The 19,259-nt window shown below is 33.4% G+C and overlaps 3 protein-coding genes and 1 long non-coding RNA gene across 5 annotated transcripts; all 4 read left to right on the top strand.

The window, feature by feature from the left end:
* Positions 1–88: 88 nt before the first annotated feature.
* Positions 89–1,288, top strand: LOC110009130 (uncharacterized). Its single transcript, XR_002283982.3, has 2 exons — positions 89–411; positions 704–1,288. It is a non-coding gene; the product is annotated as an uncharacterized LOC110009130 (long non-coding RNA).
* A 1,318-nt stretch (positions 1,289–2,606) lies between these two features.
* LOC105630329 (nuclear pore complex protein NUP93A) lies at positions 2,607–13,006 on the top strand. 2 transcript variants are annotated; one of them, XM_012212132.4, is made up of 15 exons: positions 2,610–2,843; positions 3,727–3,818; positions 4,016–4,082; positions 4,415–4,474; positions 5,277–5,366; positions 6,627–6,896; positions 7,668–7,763; positions 7,892–8,026; positions 8,223–8,276; positions 8,378–8,461; positions 9,436–9,522; positions 9,593–10,495; positions 10,891–11,072; positions 12,044–12,335; positions 12,750–13,006. In XM_012212132.4, exons 1-15 carry the CDS (start codon positions 2,742–2,744, stop codon positions 12,825–12,827), a joined length of 2,592 nt encoding a protein of 863 aa, XP_012067522.1. In that variant the 5' UTR covers positions 2,610–2,741; the 3' UTR covers positions 12,828–13,006. The 2 variants fall into 2 exon arrangements, with proteins under 2 accessions (XP_037494978.1, XP_012067522.1); XM_037639050.2 differs by lacking the exon at positions 12,750–13,006 and having other exon boundaries at positions 2,607–2,843; positions 11,998–12,137.
* An 824-nt stretch (positions 13,007–13,830) lies between these two features.
* Positions 13,831–16,139, top strand: LOC105630328 (tRNA-splicing endonuclease subunit). Its single transcript, XM_012212130.4, has 4 exons — positions 13,831–14,072; positions 14,191–14,322; positions 14,541–14,954; positions 15,500–16,139. The coding sequence occupies exons 1-4, from the start codon at positions 13,960–13,962 to the stop codon at positions 15,636–15,638; spliced, it is 798 nt and encodes a 265-aa protein (XP_012067520.1). The 5' UTR covers positions 13,831–13,959; the 3' UTR covers positions 15,639–16,139.
* Positions 16,140–17,437: 1,298 nt separating this feature from the next.
* LOC105630326 (uncharacterized) lies at positions 17,438–18,243 on the top strand. Its single transcript, XM_020677867.3, has one exon. It carries the CDS (start codon positions 17,593–17,595, stop codon positions 17,941–17,943), a length of 351 nt encoding a protein of 116 aa, XP_020533526.1. The 5' UTR covers positions 17,438–17,592; the 3' UTR covers positions 17,944–18,243.
* The last annotated feature ends 1,016 nt before the right edge of the window (positions 18,244–19,259 follow it).

Here is a 19,259-nt window from a genome sequence, read left to right as displayed (position 1 = left end):
TTATAAATTTAGTGTCGGAATTTTTCAAAAAAATTTATTTCTGATTCAGTGTCTCAACAGAAAATATTTATAATTAAATTTCTAAATCAATAAATTATTTACAATCAGTTATTTTCGTTTTATATGGATCGAGAAACACACATAGTACTTGTGAGACATACTGAATATTAAAAAAAAATAAGGTAAGCAGGAAACAAGGATTTCACATGTCAAACAAGTTTATTAATTAAAAATATTAAAAAATTAGCCTTTGAAGCTGTTTGTCCGGACTCAAAAGTTGTCTTCTTCTTTTGTCTTCGTCACCCACGGCCATGACTACATTATCTCAAATTAGCCTTTCGATTTTTCTGTTCTCTGCAGTTTCAACATTGAACAGATACCCACTCTATATTCTCTCATCCGTTTATGCAAGTATATTGCTAGTAGATTAATTTACATCACGTATCATTTTGCAATATCTTTGCTTTTATGCTCTCGTATTTGCTTTCAGGCTTACCATTTTTATTCTTTTTGGATGCTTTTCTTATCAATTTGATATTTTACTCTTTGGTCTAAGACATTGGTTTCCATGAAATTGGCGGATATTAAGACTACTTGCTTCATCTGAGCTATTAACTTACAAATTACAACGAGAGTTGTTAATTGTTATTAATTTTATTAATTGCTACGGAGAATTATATTTTGACTTGAATAAATTTTGCAGGTGGATTTTTGTATGCAAACTGAATTATATATTTATACAACCAAGAAGCTTTCAGAGTGATTTCAAATGCAAAGTAAAGAGCTTGAGGGGTAGGACTGTTGATAAGTACAAACATGAGGCTCTTTATATCGACAAACATGGCATATGGCGAAACTTTGATAACAAAAAGAAACCAATTTGACTCAATTCTACCTCAATCCGAGTCAATCATGAACCGGTGGATTAGGTGAAGACGCCGGATCACCATTGTTAACCGCTGGTGACTGATTGGAAGTACCAGAATCAAGAGGAGCGTCGACTAGGTCATGACTCGATGGAGGTTATTTTGATAGGATGAACAAGAATCAAGGGATTGGAGGCGGTGAAAGCGGTGGGTGAGGGTCTAAGGCAGATTTGTCCGTAAGTTTTTACCGTAAATCTGTTTTACACGTGAAATCCAACGTGTTAAGACCTTAATATTTCTACTCAACTATTTCTTGAACATTAAACGGGATTCATGAATTTTATTTGTATTTTCGATAAATCACGTAGGACAGAAATACCTGATTATAAATAATTTATTGATTCAGAAACTTGAATTGTAAACGTTTTCTGTTGAAACACTGAAATGAAAAATTTTAAAAAATTAAATACCAAATTTATGATTAAATTTAATTTTTATCAGAAAAGCTAAAATCTACAATATTAGAGTTTAAGGTGCTGAATTGATATAAACATTTCTACGGCTTAATTTCATTCTATGTTCCTCAATTATAGGCACTGTTATAGTGCTGTCACTCGAATTCAATTTATAACTGTAAAATTTCTTAATTTCAATTTGTGTATTTGAGAAAATTCCTTTTGGGCTGATTTGCGGTGAAAAGACGCCGAAAAGTTGATGTGGCACACCAACTCAGCTTTTTTTTATTATTTTTAATGCCACGTTAAGTCTTGAAAAATGTAAATTTCTCTTATAATTTGTTCTCTCTCTTGCCCATTTTTTGTCAAGAGATTTTTTATCTCTTTCCTCCCTCCGTTACTTTCTCTTTCCTTTACAGTAAATAATTCACCAAAATGCAGATTAAGTTTTACAAAAGCAACGAAAGTAAAAAAATCAAGAGGATGATTAAGATTTACAAATGAGCAATCCTATGCAGATTTCGAAAATCCTATATCTAAATCTTTAAAAATTTAGATCTAAATCTAAAAAAGCAGGCCATCAATCTAGTAAAATAAAAATTTGCAGAAAGAAAATCAATCGGAAACGAAATGAAAAGCAAAAGATGAAGACGATAAAAAGACAAGAAAAAAAAAAGCCCTTAGCTGAGAGCTATGTTGAAATCGAAATGCAACAGAAATGCAGAGAGAAGAAATCCATAATTGCCATCACCGATGTCACCATTGCAACCACTCTGCTTATCCTCGGCGCCATTGGTTATGTCCTTCTTTTACATCTATATGATACAATTGCAACTTTGAATGAGTGAGTTAGTCAGAATTGTAATATTTTTTGGTTATCATTTAACTTATATCACATTTTTTAGCTCCGTCGATTGAAATTGCAAGATAGTGTTGAAAAATTGAGATTTTATGGTGACAGTGGTTATGGGTGTTGATGTTCTTATTTCGCATGGTTTGTTCCATTTGTTATTATTCTAAATTAAATTTAAGAAACAACATTATAATTGTATCTATAATTGAGGAATCTCGGGTGGAATTAAGCCGAATAATTTCTTATTTTGCATTGTAAATATTAATAATTATTTCACAATGTTAATAATTTTTATTCTATAATAATTTTTTAAAATCCCAGTAATTGATTGCTATTTAAAAAAAAAAAAAAAAGAAAAAATTATCCCAGTAATTCTCCTCCAAACGGTGCCACGTGACCAAAGTTATGGCACTCCTGCAAATATTTCAACAGAAGAATGAGTTTCCGCTCAAACCTAAAACCCTAAAACCTTTCCCTCTCTCGCAATTGAAACGGAAAAAAGAGAGAGAGAGAGAGAGAGAGAGAGAGAGAGAATACATAGCAATTTCGCGGTTAGAGCGGAAAGTTATGGCGAGTGAACAAGACATGACTAGCTGGACCGATCTGCTTCACTCTTCCACTAAGCTTCTGGAACAAGCTGCTCCTTCTGCTCAGTTCCCTCCTTTACAGGTCCTTCACTATTCTCTCTTTCCCTTTCTTCCTTTTTCCTGTTTGTTTCCCGAGAAAATGAAGTAGAATTAAAATTTCAAGCCTCACAAATTAATGAAATTTTGTTTCTACTTCTTGGTCATTAACATTGCGACTAAAAGGAAAATTAAAGAATTGGAATACCGAATCAACATTTTCATTAGTGGAGATGGAAATTGGAAATATTGCCGTGAAAGTTGCAACTCTCTACCTCTTCTTTCTGGGGAAAATACAGTGAAAAGGGAAAAGAGAGCGCAACAAACAGTTATTTATGAGCTTAGAACAAACTTTCATCAACTATAAACTGAGATTGGTTTATGCTAATATATGAAGGAAATTTTGAGAAGAAAAAAACGAAAATGAATTGAATTCTCCACTACTAGTTTTGTCCATTCATTAGTGTTCTGATTTATTCTCCTCAAACAAATTTAGGAAACCGGAAGAAAGAGAATTAATTATGAAGAAATATACATCTCTATTCGATACGCGGCACTCAAAGGAAACGCCCTATAGTTTCAATCGGATTTAGTTCACCATTTGTTCTTTAAGTTGTTGAGATAAGTCAAAATATAGACGTTAGAAATGTATCTTAGTAACTTTTATTACTTGGAATTGGTGAATACAGTTAATTGAATTGACAATTTTCAATTTCCATTCTAATTCTTTCACTGGTCCACTATTTATCATCCGAAAAGAGATGAAAGAGAAATTCTTGTTTCGATAACAAACTTTCATCAATGGATGTGGCTGTTTCCTTTCCAATAACAGAGAAATTAAATTTTTTTTTTTTTTTGTTGCTTTATATACACTGACTAAGTGGATTTGGCTGTTCCTTTTATCGAGTTTGTATCTGTGAATGTTTCAGAGGAACTTAGATCAGTTAGAATCATTGTCAAAGAAGCTCAAGGCAAAAACCTTGAGAGCTGAAGCCCCTTCTCAATCTATTGCTGCAACAAGGTGCCTTTCTAATTTTGTCCCAAACTCTTTTGGCATCTGCATAATTTACTTTTAACTTTGTTTTTCTGATTATTCCAAGGAGCCATAGCAAAATGAATAAAAAAGAAAAATTGAAATATTTCTATGGAGGTTTTCTACGTTTCTTGTTTATGACCTGTATATCTCTCTGCTTGTTTTTTGTCTCGGTGAATTCAAAGGCTTCTTGCACGTGAAGGAATAAATGCTGAGCAGCTAGCACGAGATCTTAAGTCTTTTGAATTAAAGGTAAAAATTATTTTACATCCTGTATGATGCATTTTAAGTTATAATCTGCACGCTTGTAAACTGTATCAAACATTTCACAGCATGATTCCCTTTAATGTGTTTCCGTTAATCCTAAGTGGCCATGGTACATAGTGGATATTTTACAGGAGTAAGAATGTGCAGTAGCAATTTTGATTTGATATCTCAACTAGCTGAGTGGTTTGTTGGGTTCAAGCCCCCATTGTTTTTGCCCTAATGGTTTCTTTGTTCTTACAAAATTTGTGTTCAAACTTCAAATCATCGATATCGTATTTTTTTTGTTACTAACTTTATTTTTTCCTATCTCTTTGAAGACGACATTTGAGGATGTGTTCCCTGCTGAGGCTACTAGTGTTGAAGAATATTTGCAGCAGGTAATTTTCAGCCTTTACATTGTGAACTAAACTATGGTTTCGATATATCATAATTACTACTTTTTTATTATTATTTTCTTCATTTATTTGATTATTTAAATCTTGCTGTTGCAATGGATATTTCCACATGGTTATTCTGTTTGAATTTATTTTCTTTAAGTGCTCTTCTTTTCGGAAAAGCTTTTCTTGAATATTTTTTTATCTTGGTATATTTAGGCTGTTCCACTTTGTTTACATTTCCATTCATTTGTATATTATAATTGCTTATTTCATGGCCATGATCATCACAATATCTTCACTTGCTCTTATTTTGTTGCCCTCCTAGCATGGCTTGCGTAGAGCAGCATGAAAAGTTACCAGCATAAACACTTGTCCACATACATATGCACATGTCATCTTCAAGAGATCTTTTGCTTCCTATTGCTTTCAAGGCTTATTTAAGCTTTATATACCTGTTCCATTGTCATCTCAAATTTTTAGAATGTCTGATTTTCTTTTCCTTATCTTGCTGTTTTCAACTCTTATACTGAACTTCAACAACAATAGCAATGTTCTACCTTCTTTCGCAACTCATTTACTAATAGATAGGTCGTCATTGTACATAAAAACGGCTTTGGTGTTCCAATGCTTTTTGCATGTTTTGTCAAGGTTTTCTCATTTGATTTACAACTCTGCTTTCTTTTTAAGTAAATTATATCTAATAAATAAGATAAACTTGCTTTCTTAATTTTTTTTATCTTTTTAACAAAAGTAATTTATTATTAACCTGATGTTTATATTTTGTACAATTTTTGTGTTTTAGGTTCATGAAATGGCAATGGTGTCAGCCGTACAGGAAGCTCAGAAGGATAATCTGAGAAGTTTTAATGATTACATGATGAAAGTTTTGGAGGTGAGAAATAGAGCATGCATATGGAATTTAGTATAACTTTCAATGCTCTTTCAGTAAAACTAACTAAAGAAATTGCAGATCAGCACATTGCATTCTAGATTTTCTTTTCCCAATTGTACTTCTTTACCTTTTAGAAGAAATTCTATGGTTAGTTCTTGGAACAACATGTAAAGTAACTCCATATGCAAAACCATGATGTTCTGAGTTTAATTGTTCTTACTAAGGAATTACATTTTGTATATTCCCTTTTACTTGAAGAAGAGAACAAGATGTACTCTTGTGTGTGTGTGTGTGTGTGCAACAAACAACACATATTCATTCACCACATATGCTTATGCATCTTTTATCGTTTTTGTCGTACTCTTTTCTTTTCATTTCTTCAAGATTGTAGGATTTATTTATTTTTATACATATTGGTGTTTCGTTGATAGTTAATATTCTTGGTTGATGCTATATGTATATATGCATGTTAAGGATATTATTTCTAGCAATTGTAACCTTTAGAAGTAATTAAATTATTTTCAGCCTGTTTATTTATACCTTGCACTTATTTAGATGATGTAATTAGCATTGGATTAAGCGCAAATTTAAGTTTACAAGAAAAAAATAAATCACCTCAAGATAAATTAGTCTATTTTAAAATTTTTCATTAAAATGAACATTAGTTTAGTAGCTGAAAAAATGTCAAAGTTAAATAAAATAAAAAGTGATGGTTGTACTGAATAAAGTTATTGCTTAATATTATGCATGTGACTTGGTTTTATAGTGTGGCAAATGGAACAGACTATTTCCTCTTATTTGTGCAACAAGATTCCTAATCATACAACCAAAGGAAAAGATCAATAATCAACACATTCCATCTGAGAGCTTAATATGAAAATTTCTTATGTTTTGGAGTATCTTAAGATAGATGTAGTTGCCTCCAAGATTTTGCAATCTTTCTATATTCATGTTCTTGTCTTTTTCTTTTTGTTCTCTCTTCTTTCCCCCCATGAAATTAGTTCAGATTATTTGGCTTCTCTATGTGGCAAATGCAAAATTAGGAGTGCAATGTTTAGAAGGAAGGGGGTGGGTTGGAGGTTATGACGTTATGAAACATCTTGAATACTGGCTTGCCACTTGCCTATAAAAAGGGAGGAGAGTTTTGTTGCATTAACAGAAACTGTAACAACTCATTATATTGATCACAGCTAAGGATTGGTTGATAGAATTTAATGTACTTCCAACCTTGATTAGTTGATAGAACTTAATCTATTGCAGGAAGATTGGCAAAAAGAAAAACGTGATTTTCTTCAAAGCTTGAGCCGCATTTCAACATTACCTAAGGTTAATGCAGTCGATACAAGAACTGGAGGTACTCGCTTAGGTCCAGTGGCATCCATGGCTTCCAGCCCCCAGGTTTCTTCTGTTCCTTCAGGCATGGAGATAGTACCCTTGGATAACAAGCCAATCCTGGAGAAAAAAGCTTCAGCCTATGCAGAAGTTGTAAAGAGCCTGAACAATGCAAGAGAACGTGGCTTGCACTTTAAAGTACGTAGGGTTGTTATTTTTTTTTTTAAAATCTCTCTCTGTGTCGTGTTGAGACACTTTACCCTTTTAAGTGGTTTGTAAAGATTTACAAATAATTTTCACTAGTTAACAGTTGATTGAAAGGCATAATCTTGTTAATGCTTAAGAGTTGAACTGGCAGCCACTTGGGCTGGACCATAACTGCATGCTTTTGTTTGATATTTTTCATCGCCTCTTACACCTAAAGTGATGCACATCTAACATCAAAAACTGGTGAGAAGATTTTGATTTATTTGAACTTAAGAACGACGCAAGTAGCTCAATTAATCTCGGAGGAAGATAAGATAGGAGGTGTATTTCCAAGCAAGCTGTGCATAACGTGAAACTAAACTGAAAATTACTAGGCAAGGATATAAATGAATAACTTGGCATCACTTTAGGCTGGCCAGAAATCAATCAATGGGATTCTTAGGCATTTTGCCTTATAGGAATGTATATCACATCTAAGGGGCATGATATCTAACCACATACAAACTAGGATTTTCTTCACTCCTATTATGGTTCTATGCTATACCTATTGGCTCTTTTTGTGTGTTGCTAAATGAAGTACTTCATAGATGAGTTAGTGGAGATAGTGACCCACAAGCTCGTAGCTCATAGGAAAATTTTAATTATGGCATTGTGCCCCACATCTAAAGCGAAGAAGTCTCCAATGGCAATTATGCTTTAATTCATTGTTATAAGGTTTTTCTGTATATTCAGGATTTATTACTGTGCCCTTTTTTTCTTTAGCCTGGAACAGCCTTCAAGGGTGCTTATGAAAGTTTGGGTCTTGAAGCTTCTGGTGGAAAATCAGTTAGCATGCAGAAGATATGGCATCTTGTTCAGGTGCATTTCTCACTTGTTTGCTTAGTTTGTTCTCAAATAGTGTCTACTTTAAAACTTTGTATTGTATTTATTATGCTTCTTTCTCTTGCACCAATAATTTGTCACTGATGAATTTGCTGATTTTACAGACATTGATGGGTGAAAATTCAACCATTCAACGAAATCTTTCAAAAAAAATGTTATTAGTGACTGGTGCAAGGCAACATCTAGAATGGGGACATGAAAAGTATATTATGGATACTATACAAAGTCATCCAGCACAGGTAAAGAATTCTTTGACTGTTATTCTACCTTATGGTATTTTTACTTTTTCCAGAACTAAATAAGGGTTTAACATATCCATCTAATATTTGTCTGGTTTCTGTTGCAACTTGTTTTTTCCTTTGGTCAAACATGGTTGCTTGCTCCATTGTTGATTATGTGAAAACCCTGATGTGTGTTTTTTTTTTCAATCTCAAGGCTGCCCTTGGTGGAGCGGTTGGAAATTTACAAAGAGTTCGTGCATTTCTTCGGGTTTGTCACACTAGTGCCATTTTCGTTCCTGTTGCAAGCTATACTTATTTCATTCTTCTCGGATTTTGAAATATATTTCTGCTTTTCATTCTTTGGTGCAGATTCGTTTGAGGGATTATGGAGTTCTAGATTTTGATGCAGGAGATGCACGTAGGCAGCCTCCAGTTGATACTACTTGGCAGCAGGTCATGGATAACTTCATATTTGTATTTATAAGTTCAGATGTAAAGGAAGTTCATTAAAATTTTTCTTCATGATTTTGTAACTAATTGAATTGTTGATGCTGTTCCCAAGTTTTTGGCTATGCATTTTATTGAAATTCATAATTTCTCAATTGATTTCTGAAAATGCCTTCTTGTTCAGACGATTTAATATTGCTACTGACACCTCATTGAATGGTTGAATCTGTTCATGGAATTACCATCCACTAGATAGATATCATTTCTAAACATGAATGCCTTCTTGTTTATTTTTGTTATACGCCTTAAGTAGCATCTCCGTTTGTCCTCGAATTTTCTCGTTTCCTGCACTTCATATTTTTGGTTTTGGTTGCATATGTTGAAGTTCTCCCTTTTTGAGACTTTATGACTCTAGTCACTAGTCTTTAAGGCTAGCAGATCTTGCATCTATTTAGGGATTAATTGAGTTATATGGAGTGGGTGTTTGGGTTGTTTAGTTCCATTGTTTACCTGAATTAGGTGTTCTTCTATCTTTTTCTCCCTTTTCTGTGGACTTATAATATACAGTTTTAGCATCTTTGGAGTCTGCAATTGCTTATGAAGCTGTAGTTTAGATCAATTATTATTTGAAAAATCTATCGACCACAATTTATCACTACCTTTTGTGTGTGTTTGTTTTCCTGTTAAAGAATATTATTTTTTTAATATATACCATGCCAAACTAATCATATGCTTTTAAAAATGACTGCAGTTCATACCAAATCCTATTTTCCAGAGCTTATAGAGCCTTAGGGTGCCTCTTTGAGTGTTATCCGGGTTACTTAAGGCGTTGCATTTGCATCCCTTTTTATATAATCTGGTTTGCAGTTTTCTATTGAGATATATTTGAGGATCCCTTGTTCTCCATGGTTTCCTCTTTATTGATACATTTTCTTTTCTTATGTTAAAAGAGAAACTGAAATATTTTCTGCAATTTTTAGATTTATTTTTGCTTGAGGACTGGGTATTACGATGAAGCCAGAAATGTTGCTCTGTCATCCCGTGCTTCACAGCAATTTGCTCCTCTGGTAATTGTTGTTCTCTGCTTAAGATACAAAAGACTTTTATATCTGTTAGTCATAAGCTTTTCTTTGACAGCTTACAGAGTGGATTAACAATGGAGGAATTGTCCCTCCGGAAATTGCAGCTTCTGCTTCAGAAGAATGTGAAAAAATGTTAAGAATGGTTGATCGGGTGGGTCGACCTGCATATGACAAGAAAAAGTTGTTACTCTATTCTATAGTATCTGGTTCTAGGAGGCAAATTGACCGTCTGTTGAGAGATCTACCAACACTTTTCAATACTATAGAGGACTTTTTATGGTTCAAGTTAGCAGCTGTAAGAGACTTTCATGGTGGGACGTCATCTGTGTTCCTCAGTGAAGGTTCAGCACCATACAGTTTGGAAGATTTACAGGCTTACCTGAATAAATTTGAGCCATCATATTATACCAAAAATGGGAAGGACCCTCTGGTCTACCCTTATGTGTTGCTTTTAAGCATCCAGTTGCTAAAAGCTGTCTTGCATATGTCCAAGGAAGTTGGTGACGAGGGATATGATATAGATGCTGTCCACATATCAATTGTGCTAGCAGACCATGGGGTTCTTTCTGAAGTGTCTGGAGCTGGACAAAAGCTAGGTATCATGGACGCTTGTGCAGAAGTCTCTAGTATAATTAGGCAGTATGGTTCTGCATATTTACGTCATGGGAATCTCCCTCTGGCATTGGAATATTATGCACAAGCTGCTGCTGCAATAGGCGGTGGAGAGGTGTCATGGTCTGGAAGAGGTAATGTGGATCAGCAAAGACAGAGAAGTTTGATGCTGAAGCAACTCCTTACTGAGCTTTTGTTGCGGGATGGTGGTATTTATCTTTTACTTGGTCCTCGTGGTGCTGGGGAAGAAGGTGAATTGGTGCGATTTTTTAATGACTTCAAAACAAGACAACAATTTCTGCTTGAAGCTGCTCGTCAATGTCAGGAAGCTGGACTCTATGATAAAGTAAAATTTCTTTTCTTACCTTTGACTTAAGTTTGGCAATTCTTTACTTTGGTAGGAGCATTTCACATTCGTTTCTAATTCACTTCCATTTTAAACCACATGACACCTACTACTACAAATAGTTAAGGAATGCTGTCAAAAAAATCTACTGTATTTTATCTGTTCCCTTTTTCAACATTATATTTTGTTTCATTCTTCTCTCTCTCTCTCTCTCTCTCTCTCTCTCTCTCTTGTGCCACATAAAAGAGTTATGTTTATCTTTTTGGTAATTGAGATATATTCATTTTGTTACTGATGCATCGCTCCAATTGTTACTTTGTTTTCTATTATTTTGTTTTTGTTTTATGTGATATTTTTTCTTTTGTTGCTTTGCTTTTGTTGTTATCAAAACCCAGTCCATAGAAATTCAGAAGCGAGTTGGAGCATTCTCTATGGCTTTGGATACAATTAACAAGTGCCTATCTGAAGCAATCTGTGCTCTGTCACGTGGGAGATTGGATGGTGAGAGCCGGACTGCTGGTCTTGTTCATTCTGGTAATGAGATTTTGGAGACATACAAGTATTATCCTGAAGTCAGGTAGGACATTTGCTAATATTTCATTCTTTGTGTTCTCTTTCTTGATAATTATAGGTGAGTAAAGGCTATTTTTCGCTTTTGGTATTTATTACTAGCTCATACATGATGCTTGAAGAGGAACCTTACAAGTTAAAAAAGAAATTATGTATATATTTCTGCCCACGGGTCAAATTTGTGTTCAGTTGTCATCCAAGCATGTCTAGAAGAGGACCTCTTTGCTGTTATAAATCTTCCTTTAGGCATTGTAATGGTAGGAAAGTTAAGTGATTATTTTCCTCGTTAGCAATTCTCTGTTTTATTTCTCAATATAAAGATGTAGCCTCTATGAGCATTGGAGGCTGTTGCTTGAATTACAATCTTTTGGGTGTGAGAACCTGGGGTTCTACATGATCTTTTTAAGATGTTAGACGTACCTTCACAATTTACTTTTGGATCATGTCTGGAAACTTTGTTATTTAAGGTGGACTTGCAATTGAATGAGAGCACCCCTAGCTATTGTAATTGAAGTCAATTTGATGCTTGTGATGTTATGTTGCAAGGTAGACCCAATATGTTTCATACTTTTACAGTTACCATTTTATGCATAACGCAAGCGTTAGATGTTCTGAGATTTCTAAATTTTTTTTGAAATGGTGATAAATGTCTTTGAACCTTGTTTGCTCAGCTCGTACGTAATCTCAAAGTTTGTATTATTATGTGTTAGCATTCGTGAATTAACTTGATAGTGTTGGCTAACATCTTAGTCATCAATTCAAATTGTGAGATTTTGTCATAATTAGTAAAGTCTGAATTTGATTTTGAGTTTCAATGTTGTTTTGAACTTTTATCTAATTCCCTTTCTTTTAAGCTGCAAAAATTTATCAGTCCTCATACATTTTCTTTTCTTTTCTTTTTTTTTTCTTTTTTTTTTTTTTTTTTAAAAAAGTGTAAAAATTGTCTGACCTTAAAGATTACTCATCTATGGCATCCAGTCTTCAAGAGAGAGAGCATGTTGTAGAGCAAGAAACCGTGTTGAGACAACTCGAGGCAATTTTGTCTGTTCACAAGTTGGCAAGATTGGGTCATTATCTTGATGCCTTAAGGGAGGTTGCTAAACTTCCCTTTCTTCCATTGGATCCACGAGTGCCAGATGTCACTTTAGATGCATTTCAGAATTTGTCTCTTCACGTTCAAGTATGTGTGCCAGACCTTCTGAAGGTAGCTCTTACATGTCTTGACAACGTGACAGATTCTGATGGATCTCTTCGTGCCATGAGGTCAAAGGTATGTTGGAAATTCTGCCATCTTTTTCCATGTTTTTGTTGTTAGATATTCTATTGTTCGCAGTCCTTTTGCAAATATTTCGTTGCTTATAGTTTCTTTGGTGTCTCAAAATTTTGAAGTAAAATTATTCCAAATTCACTTTGTCTCTCCTTTGTAACAATAGATGCATTGTTCTTTTACTTTATTTGGTTATAACCGATATTAGACCTCATTCCTACTTAAAGTCACACATTGTTTCTTTCTACGACTTGTTACTTGATTTGATAACAATGTTCTGCGGTTTTTTTGGTCAGTGGATTCATTTTGTAGTTGCAAATAATTTTTGGTGCAGCAATGATGGCTCTCAAATGATCAAATGATATATTGCCATATCTATTATTGCTTCTTGATGGATGTTACTTTCAACCTTTGCAGATTGCACAGTTTCTTGCTAACAATACTAGTAGGAATTGGCCTCACGATTTATATGAGAAGGTTGCTCGAAGTTTGTGAAACTGCATAGTGCCCCTTTTTGGTGGCCGAGGAAATTTCATAGATGTTTAATTGAGGTTATGATACAGCTAATTTTGTAAAGAAAACAAATCCGAAAACATTCATATGAAATATGATGACTGATTTGTTGGTAAGCGAACAGCTTTGTTTCTGGAATGAATTTTTTGCTATTTTTCTCATTAGTGTTTCCCTGTCCAAGCTTTGTACTTTTAACATACATAGGTACCAACAAAGGAGAAAATGGTTTCATTTTCATTTTTGAACATACCAGATACGGCTATCTCAACTAGTTAGAAATGAATGCTTTGTTGTTGTTATTGTAAGTACCAACAAAGGAGACAATGGTTTCATTTTCATTTTTGAACATACCAGATACGGCTATCTCAACTAGTTAGAAATGAATGCTTTGTTGTTGTTATTGTAAGTACCAACAAAGGAGACCATGGTTTCATTTTCATTTTTGGCTTTTCACTCTGTTTTTGTGATTGTATTACAATTATTCAAGAAAATTAAAATGCTACATTTTTTTTTGTTATTATTACTGTTTTTTGAATATTAAAATAAGTAAAAGATATGTTTTTTATTTGTTGTAGAAACCTATTTTTCTATTTTGCAACCATAAATAAGAAAAAAAAAGTACTATATAAATCAATAATAAGTTTTTTTTTTAAAAAACATTAATCAAAAAGAACAATTATGCAAAATGAACGAGAGGATTAATGATTTACCATGCTGATGACAAATTGAGCATGTTTGGCTTCGTAGTTTGAATTACTGTGGAGATTGCTGTGATAGTATATGCTAACAATTCGCCGAAAATTATTGCAATAATTTATTTTCTGAATTAATTTTAATAAACTTCTATAATTCGTGTTCTAATATGATAAAAATGAAATAAATGAAATTTATAGGTTTTTCAAGTCTATCAAAAACTTGCGTAAAAAAAAAAAAAGAATAAATCGATTTTTTATTTTTTAAAATCTAATTAAAGATTTTGTGACTTGTAAGGTTTATCTAACTATCTCCCTTAGTAACCTCTCTCTCTCTCTCTTTCTGTTTGCGTCTCTCTCTTCTCTTTCTGTCAACGGACACTGCCAACTATTGTTTAGCAAGCTTTTCTTTGAATCAAGCAATGGAGGTTGTGGATTGGGAAACTTCTTCAGAGGAGGGGAGCGATACTGAGGCCAACTTGAAAGATGAAGAGGTCTACTACACACCTGGTTCTTTACCCAAGTTGCAATTTAGGTAAAATAACATCAATCCGAGAAATTTATTTTCCCTTTAATTTCTTGATTCTAAGTTGTTCTTTTCAGTGGGGTTTTCTTCGGGGTGTGATAGAAATTGCATTTTTGCTATATTTTAGGAGTGATATTTCCAAGGCTAAGTGGGATTATGAAATGGGTATGGCTGAAGTGGTGGAAAAGAAGGGCAAATTGTGGACAACAACTGGAATTGTTCGCAGTGGCAAGACTTACTGCTCAATTGAGGAGACATTGTACGTGGTGTTTATTTAGAATTTCATGTTTTCATGTATGGAATGAAAGAAAATGGTTCTTTCTGATTTTTATATTTTCTTTTATTTGGTTTATTTAGTTTCTAACTAGGTCTGAGCTTGTAAACTCAGCCGCGGAGGCTAGTGACAAAGAAAATCTTTCTTTAGGAATTTTTGATGTTTTAATGTTTTTTAATGTCATAAAGCCAAATTTGCTTTAGGTTTCTCGCTGAACTGGGAGCATTGCTTGTGATGGATGATAACGATGATAAGGATGAATGCCTTTCTCTAAAAGATTTATATGGAAAAACAGTAGATGAGAACAGTGGGTGTTGTTGGGAGCTTTTTGAGGTCTATAGGCATCTCAAATCTCTTGGTTACATTGTTGGGCGTCATGGTGTTCCTTGGTCTATGAAGGGTGTTAAGAGTAGCTGTAAATCTGATTCTTTTCAAGGCACCCCAGAAAACAATGGGTTGATAGAAGATACTGAATTGAAGGACACAGCTCTTATTGTTAAAAGGCTAAGTAAATTGCAGGTTGACGAGTTGAATCCAAATTTTGATGTTTATCTTCCAAATAGCAAGTTTAGAAAGTCTTCACCTGGTGATCCAGCTTTTATTCTCTACTTAATTAGGTAGTTATGTTGGTTAATCCTAATAAGTTGAATATCGTGTTTTATGTTACTTAATTGTTGCAATTTTTTGTCCTCCGTATTTTAGAGACATTTTGAGGAAATTTAAATTTTAAATCTTATAATTATGCAATTTATTTATTTATTTTTTTTTTTAGCCTTTTGATTAGTAAATACTGAGTTCTTTATGAGTGGTTTGTTCATGGAATTTCTTTTTTACTTAACTCTTTTCTCGAACTTCTTTTTCAATTGAACAACACTCTGGAATTTCCAAAAAAGAAAGGAAAGAAAAGGACTTTTTACCTTGAGCAGTGTGATGCATTGTTTAGTTCAAACATTATGCAGGCACATATTAGTTTGTAAATTAGTGGATTGTATTTCTAGTTTTTGATCAATGCATTAGCAATGGTGAATCGTACAAACTTATATTGAATGCTGGCAAATAACTCAAAGTGCAGTTAACTGTTCCAAATTATTGCATGTATTTTGGATTATTTCTTTTTTATTATCAACCCTTTTCTATTATTTATATCTTATCTTATCTATAGGGGAAGTCCACCCTCCAAAGCAAAAATTGAAGCCTTTGAGAGACAATGTGGCGAAGTCCCTCTGAAGTATTGTCATGTAGACGATGGTCGTGTCAGCTATTTTTCCTTCAAGAGTGTACAACTACCTGTACTACCATGAAGCGCATCCAGGAAGAGAAGCATCAGTTGCAGACGAGTGCCTTCAAAGAAATAGGTTCAAATTCTTTTTTTTTTTTTTTTTGGAAAATGAGTGATCTATGTACTGGAGCTGATAAAATTCGAGATTAGGCTCGAAAGCTATCTGTTCTAGACATAATTGGTGTAGTGGTGCTGGTCTAGCTATGATTGGGTTATTGACCTTCAAAAGTAAATGAAAAGATACCAGTTAAGTGGTGCAGTGGTGGTGTTGGCATAGCTATGAATGATTTATTGACCTTCAAAAGTATGGAATCATTTGCTGAGCAAGAATTTTATTATACATGGAAGTGAAACGGTACGCAATATTGCTTTCTGGTTGCTAATTGTGGGTAGCAGTAGCATCTTGTCTTCTCTTTTTCTTTTTTGTAAATACTTATTGAAAGTTGGATACTATAGACCTCTTTCCTGTATATCGCCATATAACTATAGTTTCATATTAAAGAAAATTGTGTATTGTGTTCTACATTTTTGAATATACAATCTAAGTGTGACAGTGCTGGGATCAGATACAGTTCTTAGGAGGTTTTTTAAATTCCGTTTCAAACCACCAAGCTCATGAGTTGATGACATATAAGGGCTTTATATATATTTCCCAAAATTAATATAAGTACTCCCTCCGTCCCATTTTATTTGCTTGTTATTCCTTTTTTGGATGTCCCAAAATATTTGGAAAGTTTCTAAATTTAGACATATAAATAATTATTTTTTTCATAATAATCTTTATGATCCTTCATTAAATAAGAGACTTTTATTAATATCTTCAATGAGTTAAAGGTAAAAAATGATAAAATAATTTTTATTGACTAAATTCTTAATATGCGTATTTTGTCAAATCATGCAAACAAAATGAGATGGAGGGAGTAATATTTAGTAATGCGAAAGAAAAAAAAAATGCGCCTAAATCAACACCAAGCTCATCTTAGCTAAACTTCGATCCTAACCTAGTTTGTATCTTGTGTTTCCTTCATTTTGCTCTATCTTTTTTTTTAAATTATTATTAGGAAAAATGTAAAGAAAAAAGAAATTGTAAAATGAGATAAGGCTCAATTTCCTCATGAAGTAGGAATAAGGCTCCACTTTGCGTCAAATGAACATAAGGTACAATTTTTTATAATAAAGAAAAGTAAAATAATAAATTTTTTGTTATTTTTAATTGATAATATATTATTATTATTAAAGATAAAGAATATTCTTTTAATAATAATAATAATGTTAAAATTATTATTTTATTCTTTTTAGCAGCAAATTGAGTATTTTTTTTTTGTCATTTGATAGGATGTTGAGGTGATATATATATTGAAATGCTTGAAATTCATTAACTCAAATAAGAAGCAAATACATCATAAATCAAAGCAGAAGGAACAGGAACAATATGGCGAAATGAATAATTTATCATCATACTTTAACAAAAAAAATCTTATAGTATCTTAAATTCTGCTGACAGACTATTATGCTCCTGAATGTATGATTCTTAATGACATTATATCCTTCTTTACATTAACAATAACATGCTTTTTGGTGTTTACCGTGTTCATATGTGAAATGTTCATTTCACTTCATTTGTAGTTAGTTTAATCTTTGAAACAATATATGTAGTTTGATATTTAATATAATAATTTTTACAAATTAAGTATTGAATGAATATAGTTTTATAAAATAAAGTATTTAATATGTTAAACTAAAAATTAGAGTGCTAGATTTTTTGCATAAAGTACACCGTGAATTTATGGGTAGGCTGAAACAATATTGTGAAAATAAAAATTAGTAATTAGCAGGCATTGTATTAGAGGGAAACTTTTCCCTCCTCTTCCCTCACACGCGAATGACACAGAACAGATCCGCCTTTTTTCCTGTTTCTCCTGAAGGAGAAAAATGAAAACAATCGAAGACTCAAGGCCTTGACTCCTAAACCCATAATGTTAAACGACAATGAAGATGAAGATCCATGGCTAGCCCCTGACAAGCTCTATCACCTTATTTTTTGTCTCTTTCTTACTTTCTTCTTCTCCAAATTAGCCTCTCTTACCCGCTACCCCTTTCTCCGTCGCCACTCGGTATTAATAGGATCTATTATCTCCCTTTCAGCTGGCGCCGCCAAGGAGGCCGCCGACCACCTTGGCCTCTTCCCCTCCGCCGGCGCCTCCGCCAAGGATGCAGCTGCCGATCTACTGGGTGTCCTCATAGCTGCATTAGCACTGTGGGTAGGTAAAAGTAAGGATGGATCCGACTCGATTCCGGGACTGACCCGACGTGTTTTGCCCGTTTGAGGGGATTAGCTTTGTGGGGTTTGATGTTTAGGGAGCAGATTGGGTATTTGTGGAGTTAACTTGAGGTTCTAGTGGAAAAAGTTCTCTTCTTGTTAGGTTGACGAGAAAGTGAAGGAAGAGAAATGAAATTGTGTGTGTCTCGTAGAGACCGCAAAAGCAGTAGACAAAGGTTAGTTTCTTTTATTTTTTGGAACACTATTTTTGTTTTAGGATTCTTTGATCTTATAATATATCCAAACTTATGTAAAAATTTTATGAGATTACAGATTGTATTGATTGTCACTGGAATTTTTCTTTTTATCACTTGAGTTGAGTACCATTGTCCTTTTAAATTGCTTAGCTTTAATTTTGGAGTTAAAATGATCTTTTAAGAACCATTTATAAAACCCATTTTTACTAAATAGAGAGAGAGATAATTAATTCCAAGGTTGTCACTCCAATCATCACTAAGATTACAAGAATGAATAGTTCAATAGATATAAATGTAGCTTGTTACAGTAATTGAAACTATAACTGGTTGTAGTTGATGAATTATAATATTAAACATACAAATTATTTTCATGGACACAATAAATTTAAGTCTATAAGGTCCATTGACTAAGAAAGTTTCAGCTTATGCATTAATTCTGGAATCTGCACCAAGTTCTTGTTAGTGCTCCTAAACAGCAAAGTGAGAAATTGACGTCGGTTCTTGATGCATTATGGTTGGTTAAACCAGCACTTATTATTACATTTTCAATGAAATGTAAAACTTAGAGTTTTGAAGTTAATTCTGTTCTCTATGAGGTAGCTTTGAAGCTGTGTTTCAATATTAGATAGTCAAAAAGGAAAACTTTGGTGGCAAAGAAATGGCGCTACACAGAAAGCGTATGCCTTATGTGGTGTCTGAAAGTGTGTGCAGCTTAAGAATATCCTCCACTGGTTGAGCCCAGAAATCCAGTGCATGAATTGATTTGAACATACACTAAATCATGTGCTGATACTTTACTGGCTTTTTAATTTTAGTTACCCAAAAAAAAAAAAAAGAGAAGAGAATTTCCTTCTGAGTTTGAAATTTTGTTTTTTGGCCGGTATTCCTGAGTTCCCAAGTTTTTGTCTCCTCATGGAATTTTGATGGATATGATGATTTTGTTAATTTCTTCTGGACAAATCATAATTAGATGATTTATTTATGAAGTTGTTTGGGGCTCAAATGTCTATTGAGAGATTTCTGAAAACACTGAAATGACTGAAGAAATCAGTTTATATACCATCTGAAATCTTATTTTTATCTATATTTACGGCAAGGAATTTTGTGGGATAAAGGAATGTGTTAC

The sequence above is a fragment of the Jatropha curcas genome, chromosome 1 (genome assembly GCF_041381405.1).
Source record: "Jatropha curcas cultivar XTBG-Jc1 chromosome 1, XTBG_Jcur_1.0, whole genome shotgun sequence".
NCBI classification, from domain to species: Eukaryota; Viridiplantae; Streptophyta; class Magnoliopsida; order Malpighiales; family Euphorbiaceae; genus Jatropha; species Jatropha curcas.
This window is presented reverse-complemented; position numbering and strand designations above follow the sequence as displayed.

Excerpts from the sequence above, each read along its gene's own strand:
- LOC105630328 (XM_012212130.4), top strand. The coding sequence starts at position 13,960 with ATGGAGGTTGTGGATTGGGAAACTTCTTCAGAGGAGGGGAGCGATACT. Across the intron at positions 14,323-14,540 it reads TGCTCAATTGAGGAGACATT|GTTTCTCGCTGAACTGGGAG; the intron begins GTACGTGGTGTT and ends AATTTGCTTTAG. Across the intron at positions 14,955-15,499 it reads TTTATTCTCTACTTAATTAG|GGGAAGTCCACCCTCCAAAG; the intron begins GTAGTTATGTTG and ends TCTTATCTATAG.
- LOC105630329 (XM_012212132.4), top strand. The coding sequence starts at position 2,742 with ATGGCGAGTGAACAAGACATGACTAGCTGGACCGATCTGCTTCACTCT. Across the intron at positions 10,496-10,890 it reads AAGCTGGACTCTATGATAAA|TCCATAGAAATTCAGAAGCG; the intron begins GTAAAATTTCTT and ends ATCAAAACCCAG. Across the intron at positions 11,073-12,043 it reads AAGTATTATCCTGAAGTCAG|TCTTCAAGAGAGAGAGCATG; the intron begins GTAGGACATTTG and ends TATGGCATCCAG.
- LOC105630326 (XM_020677867.3), top strand. The coding sequence starts at position 17,593 with ATGTTAAACGACAATGAAGATGAAGATCCATGGCTAGCCCCTGACAAG.